This window comes from Euphorbia lathyris, chromosome 9 (genome assembly GCF_963576675.1).
Source record: "Euphorbia lathyris chromosome 9, ddEupLath1.1, whole genome shotgun sequence".
Lineage (NCBI taxonomy): Eukaryota > Viridiplantae > Streptophyta > Magnoliopsida > Malpighiales > Euphorbiaceae > Euphorbia > Euphorbia lathyris.
Genome location: NC_088918.1, coordinates 57750291 through 57766307, shown reverse-complemented (window position 1 = coordinate 57766307; position 16017 = coordinate 57750291). Strand labels below are relative to the sequence as shown.

General features: G+C 38.8%; 2 protein-coding genes across 2 annotated transcripts; one reads left to right on the top strand and one right to left on the bottom strand.

The window, feature by feature from the left end:
• Nucleotides 1–1892: 1892 nt before the first annotated feature.
• Nucleotides 1893–6699, bottom strand: LOC136205620 (diaminopimelate epimerase, chloroplastic). Its single transcript, XM_065996298.1, has 6 exons — nt 6311–6699; nt 5165–5641; nt 4465–4549; nt 3135–3194; nt 2960–3033; nt 1893–2473 (listed from the first exon to the last, which is right to left on the bottom strand). The coding sequence occupies exons 1-6, from the start codon at nt 6614–6616 to the stop codon at nt 2357–2359; spliced, it is 1119 nt and encodes a 372-aa protein (XP_065852370.1). The 5' UTR covers nt 6617–6699; the 3' UTR covers nt 1893–2356.
• A 40-nt stretch (nt 6700–6739) lies between these two features.
• On the top strand, nt 6740–10471 carry LOC136205619 (pentatricopeptide repeat-containing protein At5g42450, mitochondrial). The gene is made up of 2 exons (XM_065996297.1): nt 6740–8950; nt 10023–10471. Exon 1 carries the CDS (start codon nt 6874–6876, stop codon nt 8374–8376), a length of 1503 nt encoding a protein of 500 aa, XP_065852369.1. The 5' UTR covers nt 6740–6873; the 3' UTR covers nt 8377–8950; nt 10023–10471.
• The last annotated feature ends 5546 nt before the right edge of the window (nt 10472–16017 follow it).

The window sequence follows — 16017 nt, the reverse complement described above, 5'->3', positions numbered from 1 at the left end:
TCCAATTTTATTCAGAAATCTTTCGTTATAGTATTCAATGGGTAAGCTTGGGAATCTAACCCAAGTAAGGATCCTATTCACAGAGCAATCATGAGGATTAAAATTTGGGACCCATGGTCTCAGAGCCAACACATGATTAGATATGATATAAGGTCCACCATTAACAACTGCATTAAAATCTTCAGCCCTTGTAAACTTAATGACATAATAGTCATTCTCCAGGTCCGTAATGGTAATCTTCCCTTTCTTCGCCCATTGAGCTTGGATCCTCTGAGCAAAGTAATTAAAGCCAATCCTTTTCCCAAGCACAGTGACAATTAAGCCTAATTTCCATTTCGATCTAAGGACTCGTTTATCCTCAGAAGAGAGACGAATCATCGGACACAGCGGGTCCTCTTGCTCACCATCCTCAGCATCAGAATCGGAAAAAAAACTCGTCAGACTCATCCTCGATAAAAACATCCTCCATCATGGGATTCTCCTCAACCACCCCTAAGACCTTATCTCTCCAGGATGAATTCCCCAGACCTTTCTCCAAGGTAAAATTTTCAACCTTGTCCACAGTTTTACACGAGCCTGGATTAGCAATAGCATAATTGACATTTAGCCCCGCATCCCCCTGGGCCAAAGACTCGCCCATAGGGTCTGCCTCAACATTCCTCATTACCCTAGGACCCGGGGACACAACCGGATCCCGCGCCTGTCCATCAAGCATAATTGCCGGCACACCCTCGGCAGGATTGCCCTTCTCTGCCCACGAATTAGGGATCTGCTTACCAACTTGCAAACCGCGGTGCAGATCCGCACCCAAGACAGGGCCACCAGAAACCCTTGCTTGCCCTCCCTCATCACTCTCCGTCACTCCGTCCGCTACAAGTTTCCCTCCCCCGTCCAAACCTAAATCCGCAGACATCTCCCACCGATCAATAACCGGCTCTGATCCCATACCCCTCGCGCCATCCCTACCAGACACAGGATCCGGCGTCTCACCCCCCGTGCGGTCCGGCGGCAGAACCCGTTCCCTTCTACGCTCCCGAACCCTCTCCCCGCTCACCCTTCTCGCATCCAAGGTCGCCGCTGATCTCCAGACACCCCCCTCCAACACCCCATCTGACGCCAGATCCTCGACCCTCTCCTTCCCAGCCGCTCGATCCCCCAGACGCAGCTCCGACCGGCCGCCCGTACCGCCCCTTGCCCTAGCTTTCTCTCGACCGTTCTCTCGCTCTCTCTCTTTCTTTCGTCATGACAATGTTGAGAGAATTTTTTTCTAATGATGTTTTTTTGATAATTAAACTGTATTAATATTGAGAAAATATAATAATTTTTTAATGATATTTATCTAAATAGAAAAAGATAATACTAAATCATATTTTAATTATAACATTATTATTTATTTTTAAATAGTTAATAATAGATATAAGTGAAATAGTAGTGTAATGGTGAGTATTAGAGTCTATAGACCAAAGGACCAAGGTTCGAATCCTACCTTTGTCAAAATTTATATATATTTTTTTAAGTAAACATGTCTAAAAGCAAACTGGACCAAACCGCTTAACCGGCATTGGGTCAACCGGTTCATTGTTGAACTGGACGGCTTGAGCGGGTCTGAACAGTTTTCAAGGATCTAACAACCGGACCACCTCCGGCCCGAAATTATAACCGGTTTTGGTCGAATCAGGTTGGACCGGCCGGACCTTGCTAATGAGTCAACAGACTAAAATTCCGAGCCACCCCAGCCCCTCCAGTTCCGCCCCTGCCTATAACATAACTATCAAAAACTAAACACAACAATTCCAATTTCCAGACACTCTACATCATCTCCATCTATTACCATATATTTTGACAAATGTCGCAAGGTATTTCACTTGTATGCTTGAAATAGGAAAAAAAGGTAAAAAAAAGTCTCCTTTCTTCAACTGGTTTTCCAAAAATTTGTAAGAAATTAAAAATGTCAGGAGTATAATTATTAGAGAGACAAATCAGAACAATCACTTCACTAAAACCAACAACAACAAAAAACTCTCAAGAACATCAGGTGTTGAACAGATTCAGGTGAGGGTACCTTCATGTCAAAAGATTCACCATGAGCTTATTCTTTTTTTGATATTTGATGCCATCAATCACTTAAGCCCCAATTGTATGACTACTACAGATCTTGATTCTGCCAATATACAACTCCATCCTAGAAACTCAAAACAGCATCAGCCTCAAACGACACCGAAATCCACAACATACAACAGCATTAACTCTGCTACAGTGAAACATTCCTTCTGATATTTTCTTCAGCTCATAATTTGTTTAGATATATTTAGTTGAAATCTCAGATAAGATTAATTGATTTCCCAGAAAAGGTGCATCAAAGAGATACTGATCCATAAAATACTACTTCAGCCGGGCCTGTCATGTATACATGGTTGTCTTCCTCCCTCCACTCAATTTCCAACGGTCCTCCAGGTAGATCCACCGTGCAATTCTGTATAGCCATAAATGTCAGGACACTATAATGTAATATTAAAATAATTAAAAGATAAAGTATTTGAACATAGCAACTGTCAAACATCATTTGAAGGAACCCTCCCATCAAAACACACAATGAGGCTGAAACTCATAACTAATAGTTCAAATCTATAATTGAAAAGAACGAAAAATGGAGTGAACAAGAAAATATGTTTTACCTAATTATCCCAGAATGCACTTGTTTTGAGTTTGACTTTGAAGGAGACAAGAATGGGACAAAAAGGGTAAATGTGTCTTTGTTTATGTTTTCCTTGAGTGATTTCTAGTTCTCTATACAACAAAAGATCAACTACTATGAACAGTACATCATACATGTAGAATACTCTTAAAAGAAATTTTATCATTTTGGTTTTCCATATTTATGCCAAACTAGATATTGCCCAACACATGTCTCAGTTCCACATTTTTTAATGGACTCCTAATAGCAGCATCTTATACTTACCCTCCCAGCTTGGCCTTCAAGAACAGCAGCAACCACTGTTGCACAGGCTCCAGTTCCACAGGCTAGAGTTGCCCCTATAATCATAAGAGGGTGCGTTTCAGTCAAAGAATCCAAGAGGATCAATGGTTGCAAAACTGGTGTGAATGAGCCATGATTTTGTAGCATAAGAACTTACCTGCGCCACGCTCCCAGACGCGCATTTTTAGATGTGAACGTGAGTGAACTTGCACAAATTCTGCATATCAGTTACAAGACAGATTGAAAAAATTATATGAGAACAAAAATGATTGACAATAGAATACTGCAGAATCTAATTTAAAACACAGCACGAAAGAAGCCAAAATGTCTAAGGTGCTGAGTCTGAGTTTAAGGTTTTTACTATTGACAAGCTAACTATTACTGCATATCCAACTCAACATTTCCCAACCTAACATCGTCACCTCTCTCTCTCTCTGTCTGTCTATGATAAAAAGATTTAAGTCATTTCTCATAATTTGTCAAGAAATGGACTCATACTCAATTCAGTAGAATAGCAAACCAGGCTAAAAATTGCATCAGGGTTGACAGAAATGGACAAGCGTCGGCTTAAAAGTGAACTAGATATCCCTACTTATAAATATGAGATCAATGACTTAACATAAAGGGTGGCCCGGTGCACTACGCGTCCCCGCTAAGCGAGGGTCCGGGGAGGGGTCCCACCACAGCAAGGGTCCCATCAATGACTTAACATACAGTTTAAAAAATCATTAGATGTTTTTCTTGCATTGTGGGGAGGAAAAGAGAACCTCTCTGTAGTGGAACATAGCCATCAGTTATTTGGTACTATTTCATCACTAGCTGTTATTTGATCTAGTGGTAAACGACCTTTTCACCAAAATCTAGGCTTCCTCCAGCCAATTTCTGTTGGCTAAGCAGGCAAATACAAAATATTCAAAAAAAAAAATCATAAGTTCATACAGGAACATGTAGAAGAAGGGCAATAAATGTAGCCTTAGTAGAATCACAAGATACGCAAGCATTAGCACATCTTCATATCCCAAAGTTACACACCCTCTAACTTGTAAAATCAAATGCTACTTGAATTAAAAGCACATTTTGGAATGGTTTTTCTTTTCTTCTTCTTTCAAAGTTTTTGTATTTCATCTCTACCGCTTGATTACTTGACCATTATTTTTTAACAATAATCCCTCACTCCTTTTCCTTGTTTTCTCTGCAAAAGCCAGCCACGTAACTCAAGGCTTGTAAGCTATGAAGGGTATAAGGTGTCGATCTATAAAACACAGAGATATCAGTATTCAATATTTTCAATGATTCCAGACAGGGCTTCCACACAATAGGATCCACATAGAGTAAGAACTGATTACATCTTTTATTATTTGACCCACATAGAGTAAGCCATGATGTTGCAACAGGAATACAACTTTTCAAACAATGTATGAGCAGGCAGCAAAGATGAGTTTCAAGGCCTACTCCACTTGCAAAACCTTGACCATATAAAATCTAACCTGTATTGGTTCGTGCAGGGAACACAGCATGATGCTCAAACTTGGGGCCAATTTCTGCCAAATTCAAATTATCAACCTCCAGATCCTGTTTACAAGCATAAAGAACAGAGAAGATTATGAATAGAAATCAAAGAAACAATATTTGAACAACCAATCAACTGTTTTAACCTCAGAAAATATAAATACAATAGATGATGTTTATATTATCAATTCATGTTATCAGTACAGTTTCCATCAAATGATATAAAAAATAAACAAATTGTTCAGGACACTAGAAATTTAGTACAAAAATATAAAATATAATTAATATTGTTGCTAGCAAAAACATATAAAATATCCTCAGAAATAGTTGCTTAACCTTTTTGTTAACAAAAAAAGTTCACCCCTTGTTTTTGTTTTCCTGTTCTTTTGGCAAAAAAGAGATAGTATATACATGCTTCAAGCTCTTTATTCCTCATCACTAATTGGCTAACAGGTTGAGACACCTTGGATGCTTACTCTCAAAAAATAGTGAAAAAATAAATGCTAGTTCAATCACATATTGCATTCATTTTTTGCAAGTTTCTAAATTCACTAACTACATAAGGCCAAAAAAGTAAATAAATCAAGAAGAAATGCTCTAAACAAGATACAGCAGATGGACAACATGAGCATTAACATTAAATCAGAAGTGGTTCAATCAATTGGCTGAAGTTAATACCTTGTTTTCTTTGCTCCCAAATGTTACACAATGAGGATTTCCCATACTAACACAAGTCACGTTCCAGGTTACTCCATCTACATTTAGTTCTGCTTTAACAACAGCACCATCTTTGTTTGCAGATAATTTTGTAGGTACATCAGACGCTTTCAGTATTGGCTCACCCATATCAACCTTCACTTTTCCATCCTCTTGAATTTCAGGAACAATTAAACCAGCACCAGTATGAATTGTAAAACTATGCTTTCCATGTAAAGTTTCCAGTTCAGCAATGAATCTAGCAAAGCACCGCACCCCATTACCACACATCTCCGGCTCACTACCATCAGAGTTAAATATTCTCATGGTGTAATCAGTGCCATTTGTCCCCGGCATTGCAAATATCACTCCATCTGCACCAATGCCAAAGTTCCTATCACACAGCCTGGCCGCTTGATCTGGAGTAATCCTAGGTTCTGTGGAATCCCTATTATCAACCTAATCCAAAATTTCAAATCAACACATATTAAACAAAAACCAGCAATTGATTTCAGAAACATGCCACACCAATGGAATTAAGTTCTTAACTTCTTTAGTTTCAAACACAACATCTCACGCATCAATGAGACAAATATAGGCAACTGGTCTTATGAGGCTTAGTATACTCGTTTAACAAAGCAATTTAAGAGTTTAATGAACAAACTGTTATGGAACTTGTAGACGTGTTTTGAGCTCACACATTATCTCTTACACTAATCAATCATCTCTTATACTAGTACCACTCATGTCAAAATTAATAAGAATGACATAAAGAAAAATGTCAGACAACATTTATATAATAGAAAAGAGACGAGTAACAAAATCTCTAAAATGAAACTCAATCCAAAATCATTTCCAAATTTTGAGATTATACCGTCTCTTTTAACATTGAGAAAGTCTCTTCCGCCTTTTATTGGCAAAAAATGTGGAACTTATAACTTCGAAAGTATTAAAATTGTGAAGTTTCTGTCACAAATTGATCTCCCAAGTTTGATGAGGGTGTGTGAATTTAACCAGAAAATAGCTGGGCACTAGACTTTTGAGATCCTATCTAATAATTGATAGTGTTTTTTATTAAAAAGAAAAGAACTTGAATGCATTCAGGAGTCAAACAAAGGAAAGAGTTACCAAAATGAAGTCATTGCCGAGGCCTTGGTACTTGACAAAATGAAGAACGCCACTTTCTTTTCGATCAAGAAAAGACGTAGGAGAGATTTTTTCGGAAACTTCGGCGCTCATGGATGAAGCTACTGACAACCGAAAGGCAGGGTTCCTTACAGAGACAATTGGTCTGACAGAAATGGAGTGAGGAGCAGACAACGAAATAGAAATACAATTTGATAACGAGAGAGAGCGAAGGCCATTAAGTGATGTAAAGGCTTGCTGAGCTGATGGAGCGAAGGAGTTCGAGATGGCGGCTGCTGCTACGGCCATGGCTGTCACTGCGAGTCGTTTTGCTCAGATGAAAACTAGATACGAATTTCTGTAACTTTGTTCGAATTAAAGCAAAGTTTCGTGGAAAAAAAAAGTTTGGTTTAGAATGTCGTTTTACAATGACACTGTCGTTTTGCTACTTCGTTTTGACTCGACCCTTGTTTGAACTACTGCTTTATATAGTCTTGTATTAGTCCAGAGCCAAGGTTAAACAGAAATTTGCAGAGATCGCATGGAAACCCACGGAACTCTTATTTATGGCAATATACAAGAACTTTCATCTTTCTTGTATGTTGCCCCCAAGCCAAAACCTTCGCCTTCGTTATTGCTCCCAATTTAACGCAGCAGCTAATGCAAATAAGCTGTTTGATGAAATGCCTGAACTAGATGTTGTTTCAGCTACTTCTATAATTGGGCGTTTTGTTAAGCAGCACCAATACAAAGAATCCATACATTTTTTCTGCAGAATGCTTTTGTCGGACATTAGGCCTAATGATTTCACTTTTAGCACTGTAATTCACTCATCAACTGCACTAAAGGACGTTTCTTTAGGGAAGCAACTTCATGCTTGTGCAATGAAGATGGGCGCTCACTCTATTGTCTTCGTGGGCAGTGCAATTCTAAATTTCTATGCCAAGTTGAGTTCAATCGAGAAAGCTCGGAAAGCTTTTGAGGATATTGAACAGCCAAATGTTGTCTCATACACGACTTTGATACATGGGTACTTGAAGAAGGAAAGGATGGAAGATGCTCTTCAGCTATTTCTAGATATCCCCGAAAGGAATGTTGTATCATGGAATGCGATGATTGGTGGATGTAGCCAGTTAGGCCACAATGAAGAGGCTGTGAATCTTTTTGTTGAGATGATAAGAGAAGGGTTGATACCTACTCAATCTACATTTCCTTGCCTCTTTAGTGCAGCTTCAAACATTGCTGCACTTGGAATGGGGAAAAGTTTTCATGCATGTGCTTTCAAGTCCTTGTGTAACTTTGATGTGTTTGTTGGCAATTCTTTGGTTAGCTTTTATGCAAAATGTGGAACCATGGAAGACAGTCTCTTGGTTTTCAATGAACTTGTTGATAAAAATATCGTCTCTTGGAATGCTTTGATATGTGGCTTTGCGCAGAACGGAAGAGGAGAAGATGCTGTGATCTTCTTTGAAAGGATGAGAACTTCAGGTTTGAGACCAAATAGTGTTACACTTCTTGGCCTTTTATGGGCTTGTAACCATGCTGGTCTTGTTGACAAGGGTTTTTCCTACTTCAATCAAATAAGGCTCCAGGATACTGACTTGATCAAACCTGAGCACTATGCTTGTATGGTTGATTTACTCTCCCGCTTTGGTCGTTTGAAAGAAGCTGAGGAGTTCGTTAATGATTTGCCATTTGATCCCGGCATCGGGTTCTGGAAAGCATTGCTTGGAGGCTGTGGCATCCACTCGAATACGAAATTGAGTGACTTAGCGGCACAAAAGATCTTGGCTTTGGATCCTGAAGATGTTTCATCATATGTAATGCTTTCAAATGCCTATTCTGCTTCCGGCAGATGGCAGAATGTGTCGATAATAAGGAGAGAAATGCAGGAGAAAGGGTTGAAAAGGATTCCAGGTTGTAGTTGGATTGAAATTGGAAGCAAAATTCATGCCTTTGTTAATGCTGATCAGAGGCATCACCACAAGGATGGAATTTACAGTGTCTTGAAATTTTGCATTGAGCAGTTAAGAGAGGTCGCAGTCTCTGAATTCTTACTAGATTATTAACTTATGCATTTAGTTATTCCTGAGAAAACTTCAAGTCTAGAATGAAGGTGCGGAAATGGGCTAAACCGGACTTGGAGCTCCTTCTCTTTACAGTTTTAGTTAAAATTTGAATCATACATGCATATATCAGCCTGTGTCTGTGAAGAGCAGCGTCAAAGGTTGACCTTAACTTGTTACGTTGTTAATATATTTAGAGATTATTCGATATAAGTTATCTGATTACTTTGTTTGGTATTTTGATTATTCAAGTATTAAGACCTCCTTTTTCTTGTTTCAGCAATAATGGATATTTATATTTAAAGGGTGTTTGTTTCACCTTTTTCTATCTGTTTTTTCTTGTTTCACTCCTAACAGGAGATATAAGACTTTTTGGTTAGAAATAGAGAATCAGTCGTGTTTCAATCAGCAACTTTCTCTACCATTGGCTTTTTTTTCCCTTCAATATCCTTTCCAACATTGGTACCTCTGCCTTTTACCTTACAAAATCACAGATTGATGATACAGTCCAAAGTTTGGGCAAAAACCTGCAGAATCTTCTTCAACTTCTTCTCTAGCTGCCTTGAAGACAAGACAGGTGTTGTTCTATTCCTGCTATCGTAGTGTAGTTGAATTTTGCTTTCGGAATTTAGTTCTTTTGAATTGAATTGTTTGTATTTTGGGTTAGGAAGCATCCATCTCTGAATAGAATTAGGTACTTTCTTTTCTAGATATTTCTGCCTAATAAGTAGACATTCACCCAGGATTCTCTGGAAGATAAGAAAATATAGTAGTGTGCCTCTGTAACTGAACCATCTTGATCAAGAAATCTGATTGAAATTATCACTAGAAAGAAGATCAGCTGACTTTGAGGTTTGTATTTATTTAGGCTATTTGATCTAGCAATCATCGTTCACAAGATGCAGCTGTCAGGCAGTACTAACTTCGTGATGACATTGAAATTATGACTATCTGGCATGTCAATATACAAGTAAAGAAACAATATTACTCTGCGAAATCAGGTCATGAATCATGAGCCTTTTTAATTTTAAAAGTTTCAATGGCACTGCCAGAAAATGCAAGCAGGTCAAAATAGAGTCTACACCAACCTAACCCTGCTCGGATGGCAGCAGCGCATGTGATGGTCAAACATCAAGTAGCTCCTCACCCTTTCACAAAAGTGGAGTAGCCATTGGAACACACTCAAGCGTGTAAAGACCTTTTGTATAAATATCACTACACCGTGATTTCTAAGCAATGTGGGATGCCATAACTCTTCTAAGGCTCCTTGAAGACAAAACATTGTGATTTTTTTTTATAAATTCAAATTGGGGCTAGGCCAACAAGAATTTTATTTTGTTGCTTGTACTCAAGTACATTGTTTTTACTGAGATTATGAAGTTTGACTTTCTGTTTTCTTGATTCAGTTGTTGATGATTATTGTTTTAAACATATGAGGGAACTTCCAAATACTTGCTAAAACAGCAGATTTGCATATTGTCGTGCCTATCATGTATGAACAACAGATTCATTCATGAATAACAGGTTAAGATTAGATGATACTGACTTGATAAAACCTGAGCGTTATGCTTGTATGGTTGATCTACTCTCCCACTTTGGTCGTTTGAAAGAAGCTGAGCAGCTTGTTAATGATTTTCCATTTGATCCAGGAATTGGGTTCTGGAAAGCATTGCTAGGAGGCTGGCTGTTGCATTCACTTGAGTACGAAATTGAGTCACTTAGTAGCGCAAAAGATCCTGGCTTTGGAACCTGAAGATGTTTCATCATATGTAAGGAGAGAAATGCAGGAGAAAGGGTTGAAAAGGATTCCAGGTAGTAGTTGAGTTGAAATTGGAAGCAAAATTCATGCCTTTGTTAATGCTGATAGAGGCATCACCACAAGGATGGAATTTACAGTGTCTTGAAATTTTGCATTGAGCAGTTGAGAGAGGTTGCAGTCTCTGAGTTCTTGCTAGATTATTAACTTAAGCATTTAGTCATTTCATTTCTGACAAAAATTTAAGAAGTGATTCAAGTCTAGAATGAATGTATAGAAGAGGGGACTAAAGTGGCTTACCTGTGCAGAATTAGATAAAACTTGAGCATATCCACTAGTCATCTGAAAATTTCATTGGTCTACCTGTGGAAAATTTCATTGGCCTACCTGTGGAGCTTTAATTTTTTTTAAGGGTGAAAGCACCCAAAAGTTTCATTTAAACACCCATAGGTATATATTAGAGATATTTATTAGTATTTACTGTTTATAGAATTTACTGAATTTATTTACACAACAGTCAGACAGAATTAGAGTTTCACTGAAACGTGAACTGTGTTATGTATTTATACCATTTTACACATCAATGACAATCACTGAGAATCATATTGTTTCATGGTATCAGAGTTTAACCCTACTTCTCCCTCCCTTACCTAAAATTCCGAAATCTCTATCTTCCTCCCCTAAACCCTAACTTCCGCCGCCGCCGGCAGAAAACCCTAAACACACCATATCGCCGCCGTCGACTCCACCTTCCGCAGCTATGACCAACACTTCGGCCACCTTTAACACAAACACCAACAACACCGCCAATTCCAACACTGAATCCCCCATGAACGAAAACAACACCAGAAATCATCCCTCCCTATCCATCTCAAACATATCCACATTCATTAAGATTACCCTAGACATTGAAAAAGGCCACTATCCAACCTGGACAGGCTTATTCAAGCTCCATGTCAACGCCTTCCAAGTACTAGACCACATTATTCCACCATCTGAAACCCCTGCTACTTCCCTCAAAACTAGAAACCCTGACCTATGGTCCCGTATTGATGCCGTTGTTCTTCAATGGATATCCCTTGATCTGTTTCACACTATTATTGAGGCTGATTCCACCGCAGCCATAGCCTGGACTCGTTTACAGGACATATTCTCAGATAACAAGCACTCCCGTGCCCTTTTCCTACAACAAGAATTCTCCAAAACCAAGCTCGACAATTTTTCTGATATCTCCTCCTACTGCCAAAACCTAAAATCTTTGTCTGACCAACTATCCAATGTGGACTGCCCTGTTACCAATGATTAGATAGTTCTACAACTAATATCTGGTCTCACTGATGCCTATGACACCATTGGAACACAGATTCGCCATGCGGACCCTCTTCCCCTTTCATAAAGTCCGATCCATGCTCATATTAGAGGAAACAGCCTGTGCCCGCAAGAACCTTCCACCGTCTGATACTGTTGCCCTAACCGCCACCTCTGCCGACTCCCCCGCACACCAGTCGTAGTTTCCACCTACCCGCCCGCCGCATCAGCGCCAACAATCCTATTATCGCGTCGGCAGGTACGGTCGAAACAATCGCGGTCGCGGAGGTCGCTATCACTCACGGCATGCTGCTCACTCGGGCTACCGCCCTGCTGCCTACACGCCCTGGGCTCCTCAATACCCATGGGCACCTCAACAGTCGTGGGCCACTCCACCCTGCCCCTTCCCGACAACCAATTGGCAGCCACAGTACTCATCAGGCCCGTCGGCCTCTCAATTTGGCATTCTTGGTCCGCGCCCAAACACACAGCATGCACATGTCAATATGCTCTCCCCATTATATGCTCCGACAGACATTGCTGAAGCAATGCACACCATGTCAATCACACCACCTCCTGATCAATGGCATATGGACACCGGAGCAATATCTCATATGACAACTCAAAAAGGTACGCTTACGTCTTATTTTAATTCGAGCTTCAATGGTAATATTATAGTTGGTAATGGTACTTGTGTTCCAATTTGTGGATCTGGCAATACGCAATTAGACACCAAACACTATCCCTTAAAATTAAATGATGTCTTACATGCTCCACAACTCATCAAAAATCTTATTTCCGTCCGTAAATTTACAAAAGATAACCATGTTTATGTTGAATTTGATCCTTTGGGTTTTTCTGTGAAGGATATACAGACGGGAACACCTATCATGAGATGTAACAGTAAAGGGGGCCTCTATCTAGTCACATCTAGTCATTCTGTATCGTCCTCCTCTCAGTCCGCGTTTACTACGTTGTCTTCCGATGTCTGGCATAGTCGTTTAGGTCATCCAGGACCTCCTATACTGAGTGTCCTGCAGAATAAAAATCTAATTTCTTGTAATAGGGTTAAGGATATTTCTGTTTGTTCTTCGTGCATTAATGGGAAACAAGTCAAATTACCATTTCAATCCTCGTATAATGTTGCATGTATGCCATTTGATTTAATCCATAGTGATCTCTGGACTTCTCCTACTTTAAGTTCTAGTGGTCGTCGATATTATTTATTGTTTCTTGACAGCTGTACCAACTTCTTGTGGACGTTTCCATTAGCAAATAAATCACAAGTATTTTCTGTCTTTCTTACCTTTAGTTCATATGTTCAAACCCAATTTGAGTGAAAAATTAAAGTTTTCTAATGTGACAACGGAGGAGAATTTAACAATCAATCCTTTCGTCAATTTTGCAATGATCACGGGATGCAATTTCGTTTTTCGTGTCCATACACATCACCTCAAAACGGTAAATCCGAACGCATAATCTGAACTATTAACAATGTCATCCGCACCATCATGAACCATGCATCAATTCCATACAAATTTTGGCATCATGCACTTGAACTTGCAACATATCTCCTAAACATTTACCCTCACAAATTCTTAGGGTATAACTCTCCCACCAAAATTTTATATCAAAAAGATCCCACCTACTCTCATCTCCGTGTGTTCGATTGCCTTTCCTTTCCTCTCATTCCATCCACATCTCGTCATAAACTCGAAGCTCGATCCTCTCCGTGTGTGTTTCTCGGCTATCCGTTGAATCACAAAGGGTATAAATGCTTTAATCCTTGCACAAATAAATTTATCATATCCCGTCACGTTGTGTTTAATGAGTCAATTTACCCATTTTCGATAACATCTGCGCCTAACGCCTCTATATCTATACTTCCCACGGAAGACGCAGGTTCTTTACTCCCTGTTTCCACTTTATCACCTCGGCCCCCCAACTCGACTCCGTCCCCGTCAACACCGCAGTCCCCAGTCGTAGCGTCTCCTCTTGTCCATGTCGTATCATCGTCGTCTCGTGTCTCGTCCATGTTGTTATCGACACTATAGTCCTCCGTGTCTCATGCCCCTATTGTGTCGACAACGCCTTTGTCACCATCTCTCGTCGCGTCGTCTATCGAGTCTGCCGCGTCATCTATCTCCTCCTCCTTCAAGTCGTCTGACGTCTCTCCCACATCATCTTCCCCATCGCAAACCACAATCCTATCCCCTGCCTTGCCATCCCTGCCTACTAATTCTATTTCCCTAAAAATGAATAACTCCCTAATCAATCCAAAAAATCACACTATGGCCACCCGCGCCAAACATGGCATTCACAAGCCCCGTCAAATGTTAAATTTGTCTGTTTATGCACCTACCCACATATCCCCCATTCCTAAAACAACAATTCTTGCATTAAGTGATCCAAATTGGACACAATCCATGACTGATGAATTTAAGGCTCTTATTGAAAATAAGACGTGGGTACTCGTACCCCGTCCGAATAATGCTAATGTCATTCGTAGTTGGTGGATTTTCAGGCACAAAACTAAATCAGACGGATCCTTCGAGAGGTATAAAGCACGCTTGGTTAGTAATGGATCAGGACAGTTAGCTGGTGTCGATTGTGGTGAAACGTTCAGTCCTGTGGTCAAACCAGCAACCATCCGGGTTGTTCTTAGCATCGCTCTCTCCAAACAATGGAATATCCGTCAATTGGATGTCAAAAATGCATTCCTCCATGGCAATCTTCATGAAACCATATATATGCATCAGCCTTTGGGTTTCCGTGATCCCAAACATCCTAATCATTTTACACATCAATGACAATCGCTGAGAATCATATTGTTTCAGTATGAAGTATCCTTCGTCGGTGAATTTTGGATTTATCGCTACATAACATGTACATGTGTTTGCGAAGAGCATCGACAAAATTGACCTTAATTTGGTAGTTTGTTGACATATTTGAAAATTATTAGATATAATTATTTGGTATTTTGTCTATTGTAAATTAGTTATTATTTACCAATTAACAAATGACTATAAAGGTTCCTATAAAAAAAAACAATGAGTATAAAGGTAAGTATTTATGGGTTTATAAGTATCAGGTTACTACACTAATTATGGTGTCTTCTATGCTTATTTTGTCAAAAACAAAGTAAACTATTACTAGTAATTTAAGAATATGGATGATGTAAGAGAGAAGAAAACAACGGAAAGAGAGAAAGAATAATTTTGGTAATTTATCTTTGAAAGATTGTCCTAGCAATACCATGATCTTAAATAGTAGTTGTGTTCAGGGGGCGGAGCCAGCCCAGGGTTCGGGGGGCCGAAGCCCCCTCGCCACCGACTCCGCCCTTGACTACTTGTTGTTTTGTCCCGTGTAGCCCCCTAAAATTAATATACATTGATTCTATGTAGAATTAGTTCAATGTTTAAAGGTGGATGAGATGGTTAAAAATGCATGTTCCTATTTAAAATGTCCTAGTCAACTCCTTCGAATCTCATTTTTTTTTAGAAAGTTTTTATTTATTTTAACTTTATTTTCAATAATTATAAAACATGTTACAATTATTAATTAATTTAAATGAGCTCTTTATTTATTTTATTTTTTTAGAATTGCGCAATGCGCTTACATTAAAGAAGAAAGAAAAATCTCCACCAGACCTGGATGTGATTCGAACCTATGACCTTCCAAGGTATAGGTAAGCTCTCAACCACTAGGCTAAGAGCTTCACCACAGGCTCTTTATTTTGATAACACTTTTGAATTCATTTTTTTTTTGAAAGATTTTGAATTCATTTTTATTATGTCTTTACCATTAAAAAAAATTAATTTTTTATTTTTAAAATTCAAATAACTTAGTTTTTAAATTAAATTTTAATTTATGAAAAATTTAAAAATAAAAACTCTAACATTTTTGAGAAATTAGCATTGAACTAATAGAAAATTAAATATGTTTATTATTTTCGCGTTTGACACTTTTAATGTTTTAGCGAACACAACAAAACGACAGTATGTTCTCTGAAACATTAAAAGTGCCTAACGTGAAAAGAGTAAACATATTTAATTTTCTATTAGTTCAATGCTAGTTTCTAAAAAATGATACTCCCTCCGTTCCACAATGCATGTCTTTCTATAGAACTTTTTTTATTCCACAATACATAACATTTTGCTTCAATCTATGCACATTAATTTACTCTTACCAAATATACCCCTATTTAAATTGACTTTTTGTCTTGGGAATAGATAAAGTTACTAATGAATCCAATTAATACAAAAATAACAAAGTTTTTTACTTAAAATTAATTGCATTTCTTAATTAGTGTGCATTAACCTTAAAAGACATGTATTATGGGACAGAGGGAATAATATTTTTACTGTTTTAATGCGTTGGATACTAAAAGAAAATTTACCCAGCCCTCACGGGCTGGACTTTGAAAATTTACCCTTAACCCCACGGCTAAAATTACCCCCCCCCCCCCCTCAAGTCTGAATTTCTGGCTCCGCCACTGGTTGTGTTAGAAATGTAAAATTACACTTATAAATCCTAAAGTTGACATAACAACCTTTAGGTCAAAATAGACTAATCATAAC

Bases quoted from the DNA above. Each gene is read 5' to 3' on its own strand.
- LOC136205620 (XM_065996298.1), bottom strand. From the start codon at position 6,616: ATGGCCGTAGCAGCAGCCGCCATCTCGAACTCCTTCGCTCCATCAGCT. The intron at 5,642-6,310 runs GTAACTCTTTCC...ATTTTGGATTAG, and splicing joins TCGGCAATGACTTCATTTTG to GTTGATAATAGGGATTCCAC. The intron at 3,195-4,464 runs GTTAGATTTTAT...ACTGATATGCAG, and splicing joins CCCTGCACGAACCAATACAG to AATTTGTGCAAGTTCACTCA.
- LOC136205619 (XM_065996297.1), top strand. From the start codon at position 6,874: ATGGCAATATACAAGAACTTTCATCTTTCTTGTATGTTGCCCCCAAGC.